The 22,111-nt window shown below is 58.4% G+C and overlaps 2 protein-coding genes across 7 annotated transcripts in view; one reads left to right on the top strand and one right to left on the bottom strand.

Moving 5' to 3' along the window:
* PCID2 (PCI domain containing 2) overlaps positions 1–3,101 on the bottom strand; it is a 36,608-nt gene extending 33,507 nt beyond the window's left edge. For all 5 annotated transcript variants that reach the window (XM_089303361.1, XM_089303363.1, XM_051841700.3 and 2 more), the window contains exon 1: positions 2,500–3,101. In XM_089303361.1, coding sequence (XP_089159487.1) covers positions 2,500–2,535 — 36 coding nt within the window. In that variant the 5' untranslated portion in view covers positions 2,536–3,101. The remainder of the gene's footprint in view (positions 1–2,499) is intronic.
* A 48-nt stretch (positions 3,102–3,149) lies between these two features.
* CUL4A (cullin 4A) overlaps positions 3,150–22,111 on the top strand; it is a 43,915-nt gene continuing 24,953 nt past the window's right edge. The window contains exons 1-5 of one of the 2 annotated variants that reach the window (XM_051841699.3): positions 3,150–3,446; positions 3,526–3,641; positions 13,330–13,434; positions 18,307–18,375; positions 19,229–19,302. In XM_051841699.3, the coding sequence (XP_051697659.3) occupies positions 3,299–3,446; positions 3,526–3,641; positions 13,330–13,434; positions 18,307–18,375; positions 19,229–19,302 (512 nt within the window). In that variant the 5' untranslated portion in view covers positions 3,150–3,298. The remainder of the gene's footprint in view (positions 3,447–3,525; positions 3,642–13,329; positions 13,435–18,306; positions 18,376–19,228; positions 19,303–22,111) is intronic. The other variant, XM_089303360.1, reaches the window with a different exon arrangement.

The following is a 22,111-nucleotide window of genomic DNA, read 5'->3' as shown; positions in this document are numbered from 1 at the left end:
CTAGAAGCAATGTGTGATCTGCCTGACCAGAACACCTAAGAGTTCTAAAGGATACTCTGGGGGAGAGGAGGAAAGGGATTCTGCATTAGAAAACATTGCATGGATAGGAAATTCCGTGGCCACTAAAGGCCTGGTCATCATGGGGGGACGTCCCTGCTCCCAGGGCAGCTGACTCACGAGGTTTGCAGGAAACAGCATCCGTCCCAGAGAGAACCATGAGGCCAGTGTGAGGCAGACCCGGCATCCAGCTGGGCATTTCAGGACGTCAAATGGAGGCCACTGGCCACGCGACACAGAAGTGTGTGGAGTGAAGAGAAGCATGACACAAGGGACACACAGAAGAGACACCAGCTCTGACATCACGGGTGATGAACAGATCTACAAGGATATGCAACCGACTTCCCTCTAAGTACTTACAACAGTTTTTGAAAGTAGAAAATACGGGTAGGGGCCAGCGCTGTGGCGCAGCAGGTAAAGCCTCCATCTGTGATGCCGGCACTCCTCAAGTCCCAGGGCTGCTCCACTTCCAATCCAGCGCCCTACTAATGTGCCCGGGAAAGCAAAAGAGGATGGCTCAAGTCCCTGAGTCCCTGCACCCGTGTGGGAGACCTGGAAGAAGCTCCTGGCTCTGGCCTGGCCCAGCCCCAGCCATTGAGGCCATTTGGGTAGTGAACTAGTGGATGAGATCTCTCTCTCTCTCCTTCTGTCTCTCCTCCTCTCTGTAACTCTTTCAAAGTAAAGAGAGAGAGAGAGAGAGAATGAATGAGAATAAGTACAGGCAAGGAAACACTAAGATGAGTTACTGTAGCTTCTCCGGCCTCAGACAGAAACTGAGCTGGGTGCTGACACCTGGAGCCTGAAGAAGAGGAGACGTTGTAGCCATCAGCTGGGGGGGGACGACACCCCTCCCCCTCCTCCGGCCTCCTGGGTTCTGACAGTTGCTGGCAGTACAGGCGCTGCAGGGCCCCGTGTCCCTCCTGACTCGGGCTGTGACTAGGGTTGCTTAGGCAGCAGGATGCCTGGAGACACAGCAGTGCCTCCCTCCAGGCCTGGCCCTGGACAGCGGCAGACTCGCTGGCAAACTGATAGGAGAGCTCCCACTTCCAGACACCTGGCGCTCGGCGGAGGCGTGCACTGAGGCTGGCACCAGCAGCACGGCCACCGTGGCTCCCCCACTGCTGCACCTGGACAGCCAGGCCGATGGCCCAGATGGCAACCACTGCCGCTGGCCAGGTGTGGGCACGCGCTGCGTCATGCTGTCACCGGGGGCTGCTGCGTGGGAAGGACGGCTGAGCCCACCTCCCTCACCAGGAGCCTGGGGGAGCCCAGCCAGGGCAGCCCACGGATTCCTCTGAGTCAGAGGTCAAAGTGAAGGCGTGGCCTGGAATCTCAAGAGGCGATCAGCAGTGATGTGCTACCCCGGCCCCGTCCTGTGCTGGGAAGAGCTCCCCTGCGCCGGCGCTGTCGGAACAGGGTGTCCTAGCTGTGTGCACACCACTGACACGAAGTTCAATTCGGGTCTGGCAGATGTTTGATCTCCTGAAATGAGCTGTTGCAATGCTACTGTTTGAGTTAAATAAACTGATTTTCCCCAAAAAATAAAATAAAGCCGCTTGGTAATCAAGATCAGAGTTCCCCTCCTGGTTCCAAGTGCCTGTACCCACCTGGGTCATCACTTGACCCCTGTGGGATTTGAGATTAAAAAAAAAAACGCACACCCCAGAACGATGCCAACATGCTGACACCACGGGGTCTGCCGTGCGGAGTAATACCTAGGTCCTTGGGCTCTGTCCCGAGAACCCAAGACACAGCAGCAGGCAATCTCTCCCGCCCTAGGGAAAGTCAGACCCACTTCCTCCCCAGAGCTACTAGGAACCCATCACAGGGTGCTGAAATCAGGAATGGAGGAGGGTGCAGGTGGACAAGGACCCTACGCTCGCAGTCCGACGCGCCAAGAAACATCATCCTTTGGAAAACTCAATGCTGAAAACACGGCCTTGCGACCAGAGCCCGGGCCCGCGTCCCGGCGGCGCCGTCTGAGCCCAGAGCCTCGGTGCGGCCGCTTCTGTGCCCGGCAGCTGCAGCGTCAGACACGCAAGGCGGGGCGAGGTTCACCAGGGGCAGATGCCGTGGGGCTCTAACTCCCCCAGCTCCCACGGGTCCCGTTCCCAGGAGATCGCGGCCGCGGGGTCGCGCGCCCTGGCCGCAGAGCCAGCGCGCAGGCCGCGGTAGGAGCCCAAGTCCCGCCGACCCGCGTTCTCCCCCGCATCAGTTACACCCGGCCGCCATCCCGCGTCGACAACCCGCCACTTCTAAAGCGTTCCAGAACCCCGGACACCCGCGGCTGAGCGACCGTACCGGCGCCGCCCCCTGGGAAAACCCGAGGGAAGTGGCCTCCGGCAGAGGCGGGCCGCCCGGGGCTCCCCGCACCCCGCACACGGACACGCCTCGGCGCGGCGGCCCTGCGCCAGCCGCCCCGCAGCGCCCGCCAGCACCCACCTGCTGCAGGTACTGGTTGATGGTGATGTGCGCCATGGCGCGGCCGCCGCGCAGCCTGCGCCCGCTCCGCCCGCGTCAGGCCGCGCGTCACTTCCGGCCGGCGGTCCGTCCCCCGCCAGGCGCCCCCCGACGCCAGCGTCGCTCGCACATTGGTTCCGACCACAACGTGCGCCGCAAGCGCCGCCCCGGCAGCTCGGCGCCGAGCCCGGTGGAGGGCGGCCGGGGTCTGGCGCCGCTCGCCTCGCTCGCTGGGGCCCGCGATCCCTCTCGTGAAAAGCACTCCCCGCAGCGACGTTCGGCTCGCGGCCGCAGCCGGCCCCGGGCGCGCCCCCGAGTCCACACACAGGGTGCCGGCGCGCGCGCCCGCAGACTAAGATGGAGGGCGGCCTCGCGCCCCCTCCTCAGCCCGCCCTCGGTGGGGCGGCGGGGGTCCGGGCGCGCGCCGCCGCGCCGGCGGCCGCGGGGTGCGGCGGGCTCCGCGGCGCCGGCTTCCCGCGCAGCCCCGCGCCCCCGAGGGGAGGGGCGGCCCGGCGCGCGGCCCGGCGCGCGCGCCCCGGAGTCTGAGCGCGGCGTCCCGCGCCCGGCGGCGGGAGGGGCGGGCCGGGCCGACGGCGGCGGCGGCGGTTGGGCTCCGGGGCGCGGGCGGGGCGGGGCGGGGCGGCCTCGGCGCAGGCCCGGACGGAGGCTCGGGAGCCGGAGCCGGCGCCGGACGCGGGCGGACAGGGCCGGAGCCGGGCGCACGGGGCGCGGGGCGCGGGGCGGCGTGCCCGGGCGGGTCGGGCGGCGTCCGGCCGCGGCCATGGCGGAGGAGGCCCCGCGCAAGGCCGGCGTCTCGGCCCTCGTGGGCCGCACCAACGGCCTCACCAAGCCCGCGGGCCTGGCCGGCGGCCCCAACAAGCCGGGCGGCGCGGGCGGCTCCAGGAAGCTGGTCATCAAGAATTTCCGAGGTGCGGCCTGGCGGGCGCGGGGCGCGGGGCGGCGCGGACGCGGGGCGGCCGGCCGCGCCTGACCCTGCGCTCTCCACAGACAGGCCGCAGCTGCCCGACAACTACACGCAGGACACGTGGCGCCAGCTGCACGAGGCCGTGCGGGCCATCCAGGGCAGCACCTCCATCCGCTACAACCTGGAGGAGCTGTACCAGGTGAGCGGCCCGAGTGGCCCGGGGCCGCGGCGGGCGCGGGCGCGGGCGCGGGCGCGGGCGGCACGTGACCGCGCGGCCTTCGCGCGGGCCGCGCTTATGTAAAGTGCCCGCTGCGGGGACGGCCCGCGCGCGTCTGGATGCGGTTCGCCGTTGCGTGTCCGGGGTCGGGAGGAGCGGCCGGGGGCGCGCCGCGTGGGGAACTTGGAAGCCACTTGGCGGCCCCTCGGGAGCGCGCTTCCCCCCGATGTGCGGGGAGCTGTGCGAGTTTTCCCTGCAAAGCCTTGGGCTGTGGGTGTATTTGCGTGACGTTAGCGGCGCTGCGCAGTGCCACGGAGGGCCTGTAGGCCCCCTGCGTGTCCCGCCACCCACCCTGCCGGGGCCTCCCTTATCCAAACTCCCGGAATGCTCCAGAACCTGACACTGAGCACCGACGTGGTGACACAAGTGGAAAATTCCACACCTCGTCGCACGTAATGGATCCCAGCGCGAATACGGAGCACTGGGCGTGAGAGGGATACCTGTGCTTGGAGCTGGAGCCCCCCCCCCGCGCCTGTGTGCGTGTGTGCGTGACAGGGCGCGTGTGAACTGGCCGGCCTCTGCGTCTCTCTAAGCCGTTCTCTCATCGTTTACATAGGATGTGTAACTTGGGTCTTACTAAGTTGTTACGGATGTGGACGTGTCTCCCCTCCCAACCAGCTCCATCGTCTTTACTTACTTGTTTTCTGTCCCCATAGCTTGCTGTTTCTGGAATCTCATCCAAATAGAATCATGCGTTTTGCATGTCTGACTTTTTTTTTTTTTTTTTTTTGCTTAGGGTGGAACTTTTAAAAAAATTGTTTACTCTCATTGTATTTGAAAGGGAGAGGAGGGACGGAGGCAGAGTTCTTCCACGTGCTGGGTCATTCCCCCAGCTGTCCACAACAGCAGGGGCTGGGCCAGGCTGAAGCCAGGAAATCATCTGGGTCACCCACACAGGTAGCAGAGCCCAAGAACTCCAGCCATCATCTGCTGCCTCCCGGACTGCGCGTTAGCGGAAGCTAGAATTAATTGTAAGTGGAGTCACAACTCAGACCCAGCCATTCTGATGGGCGATTCAGGTGCCACAGGTGGCTTCTCGCCCACAGCACCACACACATACCCACGATACTTCTGAAATCCATGCACACTATGTGATAGTAATTAGCTTGTTTACTATTTATTTATTTGAAAGATAGAGCCAGAGAGAGAGGGAAAGAGACAAATACGGAGATCTTCTGTCTGCTGGTTCAGTCCCCAGATGGCTGGGCCAGACGAAAGCCAGGGCCCTAGAAATCCATCAGGGTCTCCCATGTGGGAGGCACAGGCCGAGGCTTTGGGCTATCTACTGTTTTCCAAGGAGCATTGGCAGGGAGCTGGTCAGGAGTGGAGCAGCTGGGACTCCAACTGGAGCTGGGTCCCCATAATTTGTTTCTTTGTATTCCTGTCCTGCTTGGGTGTACTGTGTTTGGCTTATTCTTCACCAGTTAATGGACACTTGGGTATCAAGTTTTGGGTTACAAATAACGTAACAAACATTCTCATTCCTCTGGAAGTAGATCCCCAGGGTCCCGTGGAAAAATACTTGTTCAACTGTATAAGAAATTTCCGGGGCCGGCACTGCGGCACTGTAGCGTAGCTGGTAAAGCCACAGCCTTCAGTGCTCACATTCTGGGAGTCCCAGCTGCTCCACTTCCGATCCGGCTCTCTGCTATGGCCTGGGAAAGCAGTAGAAGATGGCCCAAGTCCTTGGACTCCTGCACCCACGTGGGAGACCTGGAAGAAGCTCCTGGCTCCTGGCTCCTGGCTTTGGATTGGCCCAGCTCTGGCCGTTGTGGCATTTAGGGAGTGAACCAGCAGGTGGAAGACCGCTCTCTCTGCCTCTGCCTCTGCCAGTCTGTAACTCTTTCAAATAAATAAATAAATCTTAAAAAAAATAAAGAAATTGTGGCCGGCGCCGCAGCTCACTAGGCTAATCCTCCGCCTAGCGGCGCCGGCACACCAGGTTCTAGTCCCGGTCAGGGCGCCGGATTCTGTCCCGGTTGCCCCTCTTCCAGGCCAGCCCTCTGCTGTGGCCAGGGAGTGCAGTGGAGGATGGCCCAGGTGCTTGGGCCCTGCACCCCATGGGAGACCAGGAAAAGCACCTGGCTCCTGCCATCGGATCAGCGCGGTGCGGCGGCCATTGGAGGGTGAACCAACGGCAAAGGAAGACCTTTCTCTCTGTCTCTCTCTCTCACTGTCCACTCTGCCTGTCAAAAATAAATAAATAAATAAATAAATAAATAAATTTCTTGCTTTTCAAAGCGGTGGCACCATTTACTAAGTCCCTGTGTGCTCATTTGCTATTCTGTGAGTGTTTTTGATGAACTGTCTTCAGATTTTCTCATTCTCATTGAGTTTCTTTTCTGTTATTGAGTGGGTAAGCTTATTACATATTTTGGACAAATGTTATATCAGATATTGGCTTTGCAATAATATTCTCCCAGTCTGTGGCTTGTCTTGATTCTCTTAAGTATGTCCTTTGAAGAGCAGTAGATTTTTTTTTTTGTTTTTATTTTCCCCCCAAGGAAACCTTATATTTAAGGAATACAGACTTCATGCATTTCATAAGCACAACTTCAGGAATACAGTGATTCTTCCCACCATACCCACCCTCCCATTCCTCCTCCTCCCTCTCCCATCCCCAGTCTCATTCTCCACTAAGATCCATTTTTCAATCAACTTTATACACAGAAGACCAGCTCTGTTCTAAGTAAAGAGTTCAATAATTTGTCCTCAGCTGTCGAGACAAGGTTGTTCAGAGCCATGGCATCTTGAAGTTAATTTCATTTTTTTAGAAGTTTAATTAACTTTAAGGAAGCATCCAAGAATGATACATCTTTTAGGAGCACTTAGACGTAGTTATAATACAACTCACTGAGGACAGAGGTCCTGCATGGGAAGTTGGTACACAGTGATTTAATTAACAATTAACGCTCTGTATGATGTCAGTGATCACCCGGGGCTCTTGACATGAGCTGCCTCGGCTGTGGAAGCCTTGAATCCACAAACTCCATCAGCGTTTAGACAAGCCATAAGCAAAGTGGAAGTTCTCTCCTCCCTTCAGAGTTAAAGTGCCTCCTTTGATGAGCACTTCTGTCCGCTGGAGTTCACCCACCGAGATCCTTCACGTAAGACATTCTTTGCTCCAGCGTCTGGAATTTCCGTGCCTGAAATGCTCTCGTGGGCTTTTCAGCCAGACCAGAGTGCCTAAGGGCTGATTCTGAGGTCAGAGGAGAGCAGTTTTAAATTTTGAACGCAAGAGAGTCAGTCTGTTCCTTTCTGAGTTGTGCTTTGTGTCCCAGCCTATGTCACGAAGATTTTCTCCTGTTTCCTTCTGGACACTTCTGAGTTTAGGTTTTACACTTAGAGTGCGTTTTTGTATGTTATGAAGTGTGAATTCACGTTCCGTGTTCTGCAGCGTCTTGATTGAAAGACTTCTTTCTTCTGAGTCGCTTCTTTCTCAGCGAGGATCGTTGTCCGGCGAGGAGTGCTTCACTAAGTCGTGGGGTCGGAAGGTGTTATCCCTCCAGCTGGGTCCCTTTTCACATCTGTTTTGGTCCTGTTCTTGGTCCTTTAAATCTCTGTATGATTTTGGAATCTGTTGGCTAAGTTCTGCAAGTAAGCCTCCTGGGACTTTTGTCATGTGTTTGGGGACCCTGGTTCAGCGTTGGGGGAATCGGTGTCCTGACACTGCGGGGTCCACTGACTGTCACAGAAAGCAGCTCTGGTATTTTTTCATTTCTCTCGGCAGCATTCTCTAGTTTCAGTTACAGGTCTTACAGATCTTTTGTGAGATTTATCCCTTGGCAGCTCATACTTTTGATGGTGTTTTGTACATTATTCTGCACCCTGCTGTTGTGTCATCTCACTTTCTTTTTTTAAGTTATTTATTTGAAAGGCAGAGTTAGAGATCTTCATCCTCTGGTTCACTCCCCAGGTGGCTGCAGCGGCCAGGGCTGGGCCAGCAGGAGCTAGGAGCATCGTGCAGGTCTCCTGTGTGGGTGCAGGGGCCCAAGCACTTGGGCCATCTTCTGCTTTTCCAGCATGTTAGTAGGAACTGTATCCAAAGTGAAGCAGCCAGGTCTGAAAGCAGCCCGCTTACGGGATGCTGGCATGGCAGGTGGCTGCTTAATCCTCTACGCCACAATGCCAGCCTGGATACGGAGAGTTTTAGTCGTTCGTTCTTATCTGCATGCTTTTTATTGCCTTTTCTTTCCTTACTGCATTGTCTAGGACTTTCAGTGTAACAGCAGCAGTGTTGAGGCACAGCTTGGGATACCCGTTCCCTCTCAGAGTGCCTGGTTCAAGTCTCCGTTTCCCTTCCCGTCAGCCTGCTGCGGTGCATATCCTGCGGTATCTGAGTCCTTGCCCCCGGTGTAGGACAGCGGATGGAGTTAGCTGGCTGCCGGCTTCTGCCTGGTCCAGCCCCAGCTCTTGTGGGCATTTGGGGGTGTAAACTAGTTGATGAAACACTGTCTCTCTCGCTTTCAAATACAATGAAAATAAATAAAAATGTTCTTGTCATGTCCTTGCTCTTCGAGGGGAACGTCTCATTCTGTGAACAGCTGTGGGTTTTGTTGAAGGTGCTCCCTTCTCCTGGTTGCTTTGTTTAGGCTTAAGATTTATTTATTTATTTAGAAAGAGTTACAGAGAAGGGGGGAGAGAGAGAGATCTTCCATCTGCTGGTTCACTTCCCAGATGGCCACATCACCCAGCGCTGGGCCAAGCCAAAGCCAGGAGCTTCTTCCAGATCTCCCATATGGGTGCAGGGTCCCAAACACTTGGGCCATCTTCTGCTTTTCCCAGGCCATTAGCAGGGAGCTGGATTGGAAGTGAAATTGGACATGAACCTGCAGCCACTACACTGCAGTGCCAGCCCCACGCTAAGGCTTGTTATTCCTGCTCCCCAGAGATCTGGCTGGCTGGTGTCAGCTCATCTTAGCGTGGTGGAGCCGTGTCGCCATCCTGGTTAGGCAGTGCGGTGTGTCCTAAAGCGGCTTCCCTAGACTGGCACAAGCGATGTTTGTCCTGAAACCCTTATGGTTAAAGATGCTTGCCCTGCACTGGCAGTGGGTGAACTCTGCCCTGACGTGTGACATGACACACTCCAGGGACATCTCGGGATGCCACCACAGGGCACGCGTGGGGCCGGTCTGTGGCTGAGGGCGTGTGTAGCCGGCCGCCTCCACAGGGGCAGGCAGCTTGGCTCAGACGTCGACACCTGTAGCTGCTCCTGGCCCTTTAGAAGCACAAGGGGCAGAAGTAGCGAGGCCGGTGGTGCTGCATGTGGCCACCGGGTCTCAGTGTGCAGTGCAGGATGGAAGGGGCCGTCTTGCCAGAGAGGTGCCTTGCTGCTGCTGTGTAGACGCTGCGGGACCCTATCCATTGTGGTGTGACTGCCCCAGCCGGCGCGCTGTTGGTTTGGTTTGGTAAAAGGGAGATTCAGAGCATGGTGACGAAGGCCCCCACACACCCCAGAGTCGTTTTCCTCTTGTAATGCAAGGACAGTACTTTGAAGGCGTTGGTTCTCTGTTTGCTTTTAAAGCCCTTTAACTTGTTGCGGAAGAAAGTGCATCTGTGTTGGTGGTTTTAACCCTGCTTGTTAACCCAGCACACTTCAGGAGGGCAGAGAGAAAGGCAGGTCTTTTTGTACAAACCAGATCTCTCAGATAGACCTCGGGTTCTGAGAAAAGTCCACAGAGCGATGTTTCTGTAAAGGCATGGTGCCAGCCGGGTACCTTCCGACCGTGTTGACAGGATTACCAAAATTGATGGGAAAAAGTGGAAACATCCAGGAACGAGTAGACACATAGGAAGATTATTTGATACACCAGCTTGAGGAAGTAGCACATTAATCTAGTGAATTCAACATAGAAGTTAGTCAAAAACAAGAAAATGTACAACTATCAGTTCTAGTAAAATAATGTCGTAATTGGTGGCTTCTGTCACTGAGATTATTACTCATCTGTGCTAGCCTTGGGAGGTGGAGATGGACTGTGTGAGGTGTACTGACAGAGAGCCAGCAGACGGCCGCTGTCACCATCAGAGCTGTCGCCTGGGAAACCTCCCTGACGCTCCTTTCCACTGGGATTTGATGCCTGATTTCATTTGTACATTGTCACTTTTCTTACAGGCAGAAAGCAGAGGGTTGGAATACCATTAATGCCCCTTCTACAGATTCAGTGTGAGCACCCTGTCCTCAGAGTGGGGGTTGCAGTGTGAATACCCTGCCCTCAGTGGGGGTCACAGTGTGAGCACCCTGCCCTCAGAGTGGGGGTTGCAGTGTGAATACCCTGCCCTCAGTGGGGGTCGCAGTGTGAATACCCTGCCCTCAGTGGGGGTCGCAGTGTGAGCACCCTGTCCTCAGAGTGGGGATCACAGTGTGAACACCCTGTCCTCAGAGTGGGGATCACAGTGTGAACACCCTGCCCTCAGTGGGGGTCGCAGTGTGAGCACCCTGCCCTCAGTGGGGGTCACAGTGTGAGCACCCTGCCCTCAGAGTGGGGGTCGCAGTGTGAGCACCCTGCCCTCAGAGTGGGGGTCGCAGTGTGAGCACCCTGCCCTCAGAGTGGGGATCGCAGTGTGAACACCCTGCCCTCAGAGTGGGGGTCGCAGTGTGAGCACCCTGCCTCAGAGTGGGGGTCGCAGTGTGAGCACCCTGCCCTCAGAGTGGGGATCGCAGTGTGAACACCCTGCCCTCAGAGTGGGGGTCGCAGTGTGAGCACCCTGCCCTCAGAGTGGGGGTCGCAGTGTGAGCACCCTGCCCTCAGAGTGGGGGTCGCAGTGTGAGCACCCTGCTCCCGGGGTAGGGGATGTGTCTGCTGGAGGAGATCCTGTCTATGATCATACTCAGGTCTGTGAGAAGAGCACCACCTGTCCTTCTGTTAAACTCAGCCGTGAAGTGAAGAAGGTGGATTGGCCTTGTGCTCCTCGCCTGCTTGTGTGTGTGAGGGCAGACAGAAAGACCTCGTCTGCTGGTGAACTCCCCACGTGCCCAGACAGCTGGGCAGGGCCAGGCGGAACCGGGAGCTAAGAACTCCGGGACCCGAGCACTTGAGTCCTCACCAGTCTGCCAGGTTGCCCATCAGCGGGAATCCAGAATCGGGAGCAGAGCTGGCCCTGGAGTCTGGGCGCTGCACGTGGAACCAGCCTCTCGACCAGCAGGCCAAGTGCCTGCCCCTCTTTCTTGGTCCCCGCGTGTCCTGGGGTGTGTTCGTGCCCTTTCCTGAGGGCCTGGGAGCAGAAGGGCTGTTTGGCCTGCATTTTGCCCTCTGAATGTCAGCTTGCAGCACCTGCCTGCTTTTCTCCACAGACTTTTTGGTCTGTGATGGCTCCCTCCCTCCCTCCCTCCCTCCCTCCCTCCCTCCCTCCCTCCCTCCCTCCCTCCCTTCCTTCCTCCCTTCCTTCCTCCCTTCCTTCCTTTCTTCCTTCATTCTCATCCTCCTCCTCCCCCCTCCCCTCCTCCTGCCATCTCTTCTTTTCTTATCCAAGAACCCCCCCTCCAAAGTCCCCATGCTCTTCTGTTTGATTTTTCATTTTTAAGATTTATATATATATTTATTTATTTGAGAGGCAGAGAGAGAGAAGTCTATCCTCTGGTTCACTCCCCAGATGGCTGCAGAGGCTGGAGTCTGGCCTATCTGAAGCAGGAGCCAGGAGCTTCTTCCGGGTCTCCCACATGGGGGCAGGGGCCCAAGGACTTGGGCCATCTTCAACAGATTTCCCAGGCCATAGCAAAGAGCCAGATTGGAAGTGGAGCAGCCGGGTCTCAAACCGGCACCCGTATGGGATGCCGGCACTGCAGGAGGCGACTACCCACTGCACCATAGTGCCAGCCCCTGCGATGGGTTTCTGTCCTTTTCCCTTCTAACCTCAACGAAAGCCCTAAGGATCTGGGTGTGGCACAGATCATCCTCCACAGACAGCGCGCCCAAGTTCAGTTCCTGCTGCGTGGCTCTCAGCCAACACTACTGTAACTCCCGAAGGGAACGCCTGCCCTCGTCCCCAGAGAGCATTGTGTGAAGCAGCAGTGAGCACACTGGGTGACAGTGTGACACTATATATAGACAGCAGCGTGCCGATGTTCCTTTGGCCCTGTCGTGTGCTGATGCTGAGAGCTTGGTGTGGTGGCCGTGGCAGAACCCTGACAGCTGTGAGGTGCAGGGAGGTCGGGCAGCACCCGGGAGTAGAAGCTCCCCGCAGTTCCTGGTCCCTGCCGTGTGGGGAGCTGTGAGCAGTGACCGCTCCTTCAGTGCCCCGTGCAAGCCCAGGCGTGGGCGGCTTACGTCGAGACGTACTCACATTCTCAACTCTGAAAGCAAAGTAATTCTCAGTGTGCCCCAAAGAGCTGGATTCCCAGTTCCACAGTGGTCGTGCGGACGTGACTCCCGAGTCAGGTAGGAAAGCTGTCAGAAAGTGGCCGTCGGCAGCGCTGCTGTGTGAGGGACACCTCCCACTGAGCTGCTCTCAACTTCGCGAGAAAGCACGTGTTCTTCACGGATTGCAGGGAGACCCGCTGGTGGCGGTTAGTTTGGGGCTTGCTGGCTGCCAGCCAGAGCACCGTCTGGTCGTGAAAGGAAAGCGGGGTCGATCCTCACTGCGAGGACTGCGGGACAAGGTCCGGGACTCACGAGGGTGAGGAAGGCGTCGAGCGTTCGGGGGCGGGGCAGTTGCTTATTTCCGGGATCGGGCAGAGGCAGGGGAGGGTTGCTTCCCTTGTCAGGCTGGTGACCTGCTGGGAAACGGGCTGTGTTTCAGTCACTGCCACCCCACATTCTCTCTCGATCCTTGTAAGAAGGGATTTATTTTAGGTACAGCAGTAGGTAACTGTATTTAATTAGCTTGGGTTAATACACTTTGTAGCAGTTCTGATATTAAATGTTAAAATGATTAACACTTATAAATACTGTTGCAACGAATGTCTACACAAGACTTTACCTTTTTCCTGCAGGAATATCGAATTTGAATTAAGTGAGATTCTTTGTCTAAAATGATCCACTCTGTGTGTCCACACTGTTCTTGTTCGTAGGGAGAGCACATTTCTGTGTCTAACACTTGAAGGGGTTTCTGGCCTTGTACAGGAAGTCAGCTGAGAGCTGAGGTACAGGCCTTGTTGCTTCAGCACAGTGCCGTGCAGCTCCAGCCTCAGCCGCACGCGGCCCTGTCCTAGGATCCACGCCGGCTTCTCCTGCCGCTCACGGTGGCGGTAGCCCTGCCCAGCGGAGCAGAGGGCTCGGCCCCGGCTCTCCCTGTGGTGGGCAGCTGGTCACTTAGGGGACAGGCACTCTTGGCTCCACCGTACTCTTCAGGGTCAGTTCAGGCGAACTGCCCAAGTCCGAGGAGTTGGAGCCCCCGACAGAGACACCAAGGTGCGGCGGTGACTTGGTGTGCAGCCGGGTTTAGAAGCCATCGCACTGGGGACAAATGCGCACACTCCCAAATGGAGGCGGGGCTGCCTGCCGTGCTGTGGCAGGTGCGGCGGGTGTGGCCGTGCTCGGCCGGCCGCAGTGGGGCCTTCGGGTAGATGAGGAGCACTGCGGGTCCCGTCTTTCGGTTGGGGCGCAGCTTTCCGTCCAGGTGGAAGAGGGAGGGCTGTTGGTGCTGCGTAACGACTGTATTCGTTTGTTTGCAGGCTGTTGAGAACCTCTGCTCTCACAAGGTCTCCCCGACACTGTACAAGCAGCTGCGCCAGGTCTGTGAGGACCACGTCCAAGCACAAATTCTCCAGTTCAGAGAATATCCTTTGCGGGCTCGTTCAGTTTCTGTTTACTACCTAAATCTTTTACAATCGGACATTGATAGGATAAAGAACTAATGAGTATCCTTAACGTTAAAGCAGTGGATGTTCAAGTTCTCTTCTATTCATAGAACAGAAAGCTTACTCCTTTTTATGACTCAGTGTAATGGACTTTTACGTGGAAATTTTGCCGCTTACATGGGAAACTGTGCCCATGTGTTGGGTTAGGTGGAGCATTTGAGGAAAGCTCTTGAAATCCCTTCCAGTCTGAGCTGTGGCGTGGAGCACGTTTCCACAGCCTTGGCGCAGCCCTCACTGCTTCCCAGCTCACAGCCGGCGGGCGGGAGTCGGGCGGCTGTGCCGGGGTTAGCCCTGTGCTTCCCCTGCTCGGGCTCACGGCCATGGTCCCTTCTGCGGCGGGCAGCTGTGGGGCCCAGGCCCTCCTCGCGCGCTCGCTCAGCCCCAGCCCTGCCTCTCACGGCATGGCTGTTCGCTCCTTCCAGACAGCAGCTCTGGTACTCAGGGTCGAGGGCAGGGGTCGTGCAGCGCGTGCACGTGGGCGGGGGAGGGCGCTGTGGCGGTTGCTGTCGCACCGCCCTGTCTCAGCCTGCTGTGGGAAATCTCTGAATCCTGACAAGGAGCATCACTGTCGTGGGTAGGAACTGGAGGGCACGTGTTCTCCGTGTGGGAATTGTGCCTGGGCTCCTGTTTGTCCATGCGGAGAGCTCCCTGGGGAGACCTGCTTGGTTCCAGGGTCACTTCCGGCTCAAGGAGGCCCCTCCCCGCTGCCTCGTGTCAGGAAAGTAGCCCTTGCAGGTGCGGCAGCGTGAGCCCAGGGCAGCTGCCGGGGTGGGTGTTCCTGGTGTGGAGCCACAGGCTCTGCAGTGCCTGTGTGGGCGGTGAGAGCAGTCAGCTGTGGTTCTGTTGGCCTGGCTCTGTCCGTGCGCCTCTTTGGTGTTTTCTGGCAAAGCTCCGTGGCAGAGATTGCGAGAGTGTTGGAGAGAGCGAGAGGAACCTGGTCAGAGTGCACCTGGTCTGCCGAGGCACCTGTGAGGGCAGAGGGGAGACCCCACCCCTTGCGCTGAAGCTCAGGGATTCCTTGGGGCCGGGTGACCTGGCCAGTGCCCACAGGTCGGGTGGTCACATCTGGAGAGCAGCCGCCCTTACTACAAGGCATTGTAGGAGTCAGTGGCAGGTGGTATTTTCTCTCGCCTACTGGCTGGCCCAGTTTACGTGGAAGCTATTCGACTGCTTGATTGAATGATCCTCCTGCCAGCCAGTCGCTTCCCCCCGTGATTTGACTGACGTGTTCACTGATGCGCTCCGAACAGGCGCTTGCTTCCTGTCTACTGTCTCAGCACCAGGAAGTGGAAAACCGATTGCCCCGCTAAGAAGGCTCAGCCAAGGGGTGACGGTGAGGGAGCGACTGTACTTCCTCGATGTTGCGATGAATGTGGCTGTAAAAGGAGAGGGAGAAAACACCACCCTGTTAGGTGTGCTTGCTAGTCACCAGGACACCTGAGGGCCAGGACAGGAGGCGCGCCCTGTGCAGCGCTGGGGCGAGGGTGTTCCTGGGAACTGGGAGGTTGGCGGGATGAGAGGGTCTCGGGGCGGCTGCTGAGGAGTTGACTTGGTCCTGTGGCAGCCGAGCGTTCTTGGGATTTAGGGAAGGATCCAGTGTGGCCGGATGGTCTTCGTGGCTCAGCAGAATGAAGAAATGAGTGCAGACCAGGTGCACCTAGAGCGGGACTCACAGCCTTGAGAGCACAAACCAGCAGACGTGGCAGAAACGTGAAGCTTTTGTTCGCGCATTTGTCCAGCATCCTGAGGGTGTCACGTGCCTCAGGTGCGGCCCCAGGACTGAGAGCAGCCCGTGTGAGCAGGGGAGGCGGTGTGTGTGCCGCAGGCTCGGCGATGCTGTGGGGAGGGGAGAAGCTGCCGAGCGGTCAAGTAGGGGGTGCTTTTGGCAGCGGGCATGTTAGCTGCTGAACAGAAGTGGATGTTGAATTGTTAGCTGACGGGGTGGCAGGATGTGTGGGTTCTGTTGGCTGGGAAGACAGTGTACCTGTTTGTGTGCTTGGGGCGGGGTGCAGCAGGAACACCTGGTTTGGATGGCAGTGCCCTCAGCGCAACACAGAAGCCAGGCTGACAGAATTCACAGTTGAGAGGGAGAGGCCTGACTGTGGCCAGGAAAGAGGACAACAGAAGGATTGGGTGTGCAGATTGGGTGTGCAGTTGGAGCTCCCGATGGAGATCCCGCGTCGCAGCCGTGCGTGCGATGGCCCAGGACAGGCGGGCAGCCTTCCCAGGAGATGGCAAAGATGAACTCGGAGTTTCAGATGGCAGCCCTGTGGCGGGGTCACTCGCACGGCTGCTCCTTGATCCGGGGACTGTCCCAGGCTCAGTTCCACTGGGGCACATAGGTCCCCACCCGTGTTGCCACAGCAGCGCTGCTGCAGGTGTCACGTGGCCACTTGGCCAGCAGTGCTCCAAGGTGAGCTGGTCAGGTTTCCTCCTGCCTCCAGGACACTGCCGTCCTTCATGTGTTAACTGCTTTCTAAGGTTCCGTGTGTGTGGATACCAAACTCGGGAAGATAACGGGGGTCTGCACGTGCAGCCCCCGCCAGAGGCAAGCAGAAAAAGGACTCCTTGGGAGCGCGGTTAGCTTCCACACTGCACTGGGCAGCCGCGTCCACTCGGGGCGCGTCTCACGTGATGCCGATCCAAATCGGTCACCTGCGGTTGATGATAGCCCTTTGGCAAAATAGGAGAGATTCCCTGCCTGCCCCACTGGGCACGTGTGCACACGGGCAGCTCATGCTTCAAGACCGCGTGCCGCCTGGCTCAGCCAGCGGCGGAGGGCTTCTCCCAAAATACGGACGCACCCGTCCTTGGAATCTAACCTTGCAAATTACAGCAGATAAAACTCGTCCCCGGGGTTGTGGCTCTGGCCAGCTCCAGGGGGCTAGTGAGTCTTGGGCACCTGCGATCAACCACGCATCAGAGCCATGGGGTGGGAGAGGGCAGGGCAGACAGCAGGGAAACTGCCGAGCTCCGTGCTGGCTGCACACGTGCTGACGGCCGCAGGTTCAGAGCTTCCGTGTCAGGGCCTCGACCGGGTGGCCACACTCTGTATTTGTGGCTTGGTTCCTTCCCACTGCCTTTATCAACCATATTTTCAGGATGAACCAATAGAGGCTCCAGACACATAGCCAGTGTATGGCCCTGTCCTGGAGCTGGGGATCCAAGGCAAACGGCTTGGTCCCTTGCTCTGTGTTGTGTCGACCAGCAAGAGGGACAGCCAAGACGTGTACACCTTGGCAAGTGCTAAGAGCTAGGCCTCCTTGGTCATCACGGCCAGGGGACCTGACCACCACCACACCTGGACCTGTGCACAGGCCATTGTGTTTCCCCTTGTGATCACTTTGGGGGAGTCACTTGCATGGGGTGTCCTAGGCATTGCTTGTTCTTGGGTTTCTCTGGTTGGAAGACCTGCCCGACTCCTCAGTAGGCTTGTGAGGCACACTGACTGCAAGAGAGGCTTCTCCAGTCGCCTGGGCGCCGTGCTGCACGCATGCACCTTGTGCCCTGGAAGAGGTGTGTGCAGTGCGTGTCCTGGGGAGAGCCCCCCCCGCCCGTGTCCTCACTCACGGCTGAGCACCTCTTGCCGTGGGAACAGCAGAATTACCGGTGGCAGATCATATTGACTTTCGGAGCCATTTTAGGGGAAGTCCCCTTTAATGTGCAGAAGGGTTCCCCCAGAGCGGCTTGTTAACCGTTGAACTGTTGGGTGATGTGCTTCCTGGGGGTGCAGCACAGGCGTAGGAAGCAGCAGAGTGGTGGTCAGCGCCGCCTAGCAGCCCGACCCATGCCTCCGTGCCTGCTGGCTGGACTCACCCCGCCTGCTGTCAGCCCCCTGTTGGGAGGCTCCAGCCGCCGTGTGACCTGCACCCAGCCGTTATGGGCATGGTCTCCCTCTGCTGGGGGCGGTGCATCTCCTCCCGTGGGCACCTGGCAGTGTCCATGCTGGTGGGACCAACCCGACTGCGCCCGGAGCCTGTGGCTTTCCCCGCAGTGCGCCTGCACAGAGAGCCCTGTGTGCAGCACAGGTGGAGGGCGGGTCCTCTCACATCCTGCAGGCTGTGTGGTGAGCATCTCCTCTAGGACCGAGGGTGGGGCGTCCTGTGGTGCCCGCTGAGCCCAGGAGCCAGCCCTTGCCCTTGCCCCTGGAGTAGTCAGCCGCCTGCCACGCTGCTCCGGGGCTCTGCACTCCATGAGCTGGGACCTCTGTCACAGCGGGCGCTTGTGCCTGCAGGGACCTGGAGGAAGGGAGCGGTGAGATGGGAGGCGATTCCAGCCACAGGACAGAGGGCGAGGCAGGCAGGGTTCATCACCACCAGGTCCTGAGATGGGGAGGCCTGGAAAGCACACTTACGGCATCGAGGTTCTCTGAGCCCATCCGCGCTGCGACGGCAGAGTACCGTGGCCCAGCCGGCTTCACTGCCCTAATTGTCTCTCATAGCGCTGGAGCCCGCAAGCCCAAGGTGAATGTGCCGGCAGGTTTCAGATCCAGGTCACAGGTGGCACCTGATTCTCACTCCTCCCTCGGCCGAGGGCCAGTGGTCTCCCTGGGGCCTCTGGTGAGGGCACTGACCCACTCATGGTTGCTCTGCGCTCAGTGACCCACCTCCCAAAGCGCCCACCTTCGGGTGCTGTCAGCCCCGAGCACTGGCCTGCAGAGCGGCTTGTCTTTTAGCTTTCTGATGACTAAACGATGTGGAGTATTCAGTGGAGCAGATAGCGGGAATTAAGGGATTAAGATTGCAGTAAACTGGCCGACATTTTTGAGGTTTTCCTTAGCAGGTGTGCACAGACTCGCTAGACAGCGTTTTATTTTTAAAGAAGATTGACACGTGCTGGCAAGATCACTGCAGACAGATGGTAAGCTTCCGCCTGGGGCCCCTGGAGCCCACGCCCTGCCTCCCTCCTGGGTCTTGTTGGGCCTCCGGTTAGCTGCAAGAGGAGACGGAGCTGCTGCTCATCTTCGCCCTCTTTTAATCCTGCTGTCTGTCTGGTTACAGCATGCCCCCCCCACACACACACACACCTAGGGAGGGGAGCCGAGCGCTGTGTTGGGACGCTGCTCTGGGACAGCAGTGCTGACGCGCAGGGCAGTGCCCAGGGCTCCTGCGTGGCCCTGAATTCTTCCCGTCTCAGGTCACTCTGATGGACAGCCGGAGTCTTGGCTTCCGTGGGGTACTGACTCGAGTTCATGATATGATTTCTCCTGTGACCTGGCTGTTGGTTACTGAAGGAGAAAAGGGTTTCTAAATAGGTTGTTCCGTTTGTCTCCTGAAGGAGCCCAGGAGGAGACGAGGACTGTGCCTGGGTGTGGGCTGGGGGCCTGCGGGAGTGTGTTGGGGGTTGCTGACGTGGCCGCAAACCTCTTGAAGAGGTGGAGGCATTTCTCGAGGGAATGTGGGGTGCTGCGGCAGCAGCGGGGGCCAGCTAATTACCCAGCATCCTCCTAGCTCTGCCTGCCGCAGAGCTGGCCTGAAGGCCTCGAGATAACACGAGCTAATTTAAAAAAAAAAAAAAAAAACTTGGCCCATCTCCCTGTTCTAGTAAGATGCCCACCGTCAGCCAAGAAACGGCCATGTCTGAAAGATGGCCTTTCGGCTTGCAGTCGGCGCAGTCGGGACCGCAGTGGCGGAGATGACGGGAGGAAGCCGGTTGGGGCGGGCGGGCGCTGGCAGTGCGGCGTGTCCGTGTCACTGTCCTCTCTGACTTCCAGATCATGATCAGGAGCATCTTCCTGTTTCTGGACCGCACCTACGTCCTGCAGAACTCCATGCTCCCGTCTCTCTGGTGAGTGCCCCGGTCACCTGGGGGTCCGTTTGGCTGTGGCCCTCATTTTCTCTTGTGTTGGATGTTAGCCAAAGTCACCAGTGCAAACTGGCTCCTGAGTGGTGGGGATGAAGGGTGGAGCTGGGGCAGGCAGGTGCCCAGGGACGAACAAGTTCTGGCACTTTCTCCAGTCTTCATTGAGCGTCACAGCTAAGGGATCCCCGTGGAAGCAGTCAGAATTCTGTGTCAAGCCATGTTTCTTTGAATATTGTTTTTCGTTTATTGGAAAGGCAGAGGGAGAGGGAGATTCCTCTTCTACTGGTTTGTTCCCTGGATGTCGGCGACAGCTGGAGCTTGGAACCCTTCTGGGTCTCCCACAGGGTTGGCAGGGACTCAGGAACTTGGGCCATCACCCGATGCCTCCCAGGAGCGCATGAGCGGGAATCGTGCTTGGAGCCAGGCATCCTAGCAGGGGACACCGGTCCAGCCACGTTTAAGTGCCGCACCAGACTCCCAGCCCAGCCACGCTCCCTCAGCAGAGTCCGGGTTTCAGAGCTGAGGGGCTGATGGCAGCTGCGGGTCAACGCTGATGCACTCGGGCTTCTCTCTGAAAACCTGACCCGCCCTTTGCAGTGCTCCAGTTGGAACTCAGAGCCCCCGGCCTGGCGTGGCTGGCCTAGCTTGCTTGCCCCTGTGAGGCTGGCTGCCAGCAGTGGCGCGGGGGCCTGGTCTCCAGGACGCAGAGGGGGCTCTCGAGGCTCGTTTAGGTCAGCCTGTCGTTCCCTGCTTAGCACCATCATTGTCGTCATTGTAAGGACACTGCTCCCCTGTGCTGCTCTGGGTCTGCCAGGGGGCACTCGAGTCCCTCCTTGACAGCTTACTGAACCGTGCTTGACCAAGGTTTTGCCTCTGTCTCAACCGTGACTGCCCCAGAGGGCGTGAGTCACGCCCTGTTCCCACTGACTTCACACTCGTCCTCCCCTGGGGCTCGGAGGCCTCTGCTCTCACCACGTGGAAGCAGCACTCGCTTAAGCTGCCACGCCCTCCCAGAGATCTGTGCCGTGGATTGATGTAGTCCTTGCTCGGACCCCTGCGTGTGTGTGGCCTCTGACCCCTTCTCACGCTCGCTTCCTCTTGCTCCTTTTACCACTCTTTCCCCGCCAGCCCCACATGTATGGCACTTACAGTCCCCGTCCTCTCTGAGAAGGCGGGCACAGTACACAGGAGAAGCTTGTGCCCAGGGAAGGGTGAGGGTGACGAGAGTGACGGAGCAGACCACTTGGCATCAACACCGCAAGGCACTGCTCATGAGTTCATTCCCGGAAGCGTGCATAAGGGGTGAGCGTCTGCAGCCCCATTGACAGACCACTCAGAGCGCTCAACTTTGATTTCTTTATTTTCCTTTTATTTGAAAGGCAGAGAGCTTCTGTCTGCTGATTCACTTCCCAGATGCTCACAGTAGCCATGAATCAGGGGCCCCAGGTACTTGCACCATTGTGTGCTGCCTTCAGGGTGCGCGTTCGCAGCGCGGTGGGTCAGAAGCAGACGAGCCAGGGCTTGAGCCAGGTGCTCGGGTGCAGGATGCCAGCACCCCCGAGCTCTCGGGTTATAAATATGATTTTTAAAAGATTGATCGATTTTGAAAAGAGATCGTCTGTCTACTGTTTCATTCCCCATATGGCCACCACAGCCAGGACTGGGCCAGAGCCAGGAGCCAGGAGCCAGGAGCTGCATCCTGGTCTCCCACATGGGCAGCCAGGGCCCAAGCACCTGGACCATCTTCACTCCTTCCAAGGCACGTTATCAGGAAGCTGGATTGCAAGTAGAGCAGCAGGAACTTGAACTGGTGCTCATTTGGGATGCCGGAGTTACAAACGGTGGCTTTCCCTGCTGTATTACAACACCGGGCCCCGTAAATGTAATGTGACGTAACTCTTCCACATAAATCGTAACAATTTCTCATAGCATAGAATAAATTGCAGTACCTCCTGTCCACTGAGAGGCAGAGCCACGGAGCGTGAGTTATCCAGGAAGGGAGCTTTGAGCAGGGTGGTGAGGGAGTTCAGACAGGAAAGCAGGCTGTGGTGAGAGGGGAGCAGGGCCAGAGGCAGAGCACCTCCCGCTGTGGGAGAGAGGACTGGCATGTGGGCCCGCGCTGGGTGCTGGAGGGTGAGCCTGGGAGGACGGCGGTGTGGGCCCGCACTGGGTGGTGGAGGGTGAGCCTGGGAGGACGGCACTGTGGGCCCGCACTGGGTGCTGGGGGGTGAGCCCTGGAGGACAGCGGTGTGGGCCTGTGCTGGGTGCTGGGGGGTGAGCCTGGGAGGACAGCGGTGTGGGTCTGTGCTGGGTGCTGGAGGGTGAGCCTGGAGGACAGCGGTGTGGGCCCGCGCTGGGTGCTGGAGGGTAAGCCTGGGAGGACGGCACTGTGGGCCCGCGCTGGGTGCTGGGGGGTGAGCCCTGGAGGACAGCGGTGTGGGCCTGTGCTGGGTGCTGGAGGGTGAGCCTGGAGGACAGCGGTGTGGGCCCGCACTGGGTGCTGGAGGGTAAGCCTGGGAGGACGGCACTGTGGGCCCGCACTGGGTGCTGGGGGGTGAGCCTGGGAGGACGGCACTGTGGGCCCGCACTGGGTGCTGGGGGGTGAGCCTGGAGGACAGCGGTGTGGGCCCGCGCTGGGTGCTGGAGGGTAAGCCTGGGAGGACGGCACTGTGGGCCCGCACTGGGTGCTGGGGGGTGAGCCCTGGAGGACAGCGGTGTGGGCCTGTGCTGGGTGGTGGAGGGTGAGCCTGGGAGGACGGCACTGTGGGCCCGCACTGGGTGCTGGAGGGTGAGC

This window comes from Oryctolagus cuniculus, chromosome 9 (assembly GCF_051225735.1).
Source record: "Oryctolagus cuniculus isolate XC-2025 breed Fujian yellow rabbit chromosome 9, ASM5122573v1, whole genome shotgun sequence".
NCBI classification, from domain to species: domain Eukaryota; kingdom Metazoa; phylum Chordata; class Mammalia; order Lagomorpha; family Leporidae; genus Oryctolagus; species Oryctolagus cuniculus.
The sequence above is the reverse complement of the archived record's forward strand: the minus strand, read 5'-3'. Positions and strand labels throughout refer to the sequence as shown.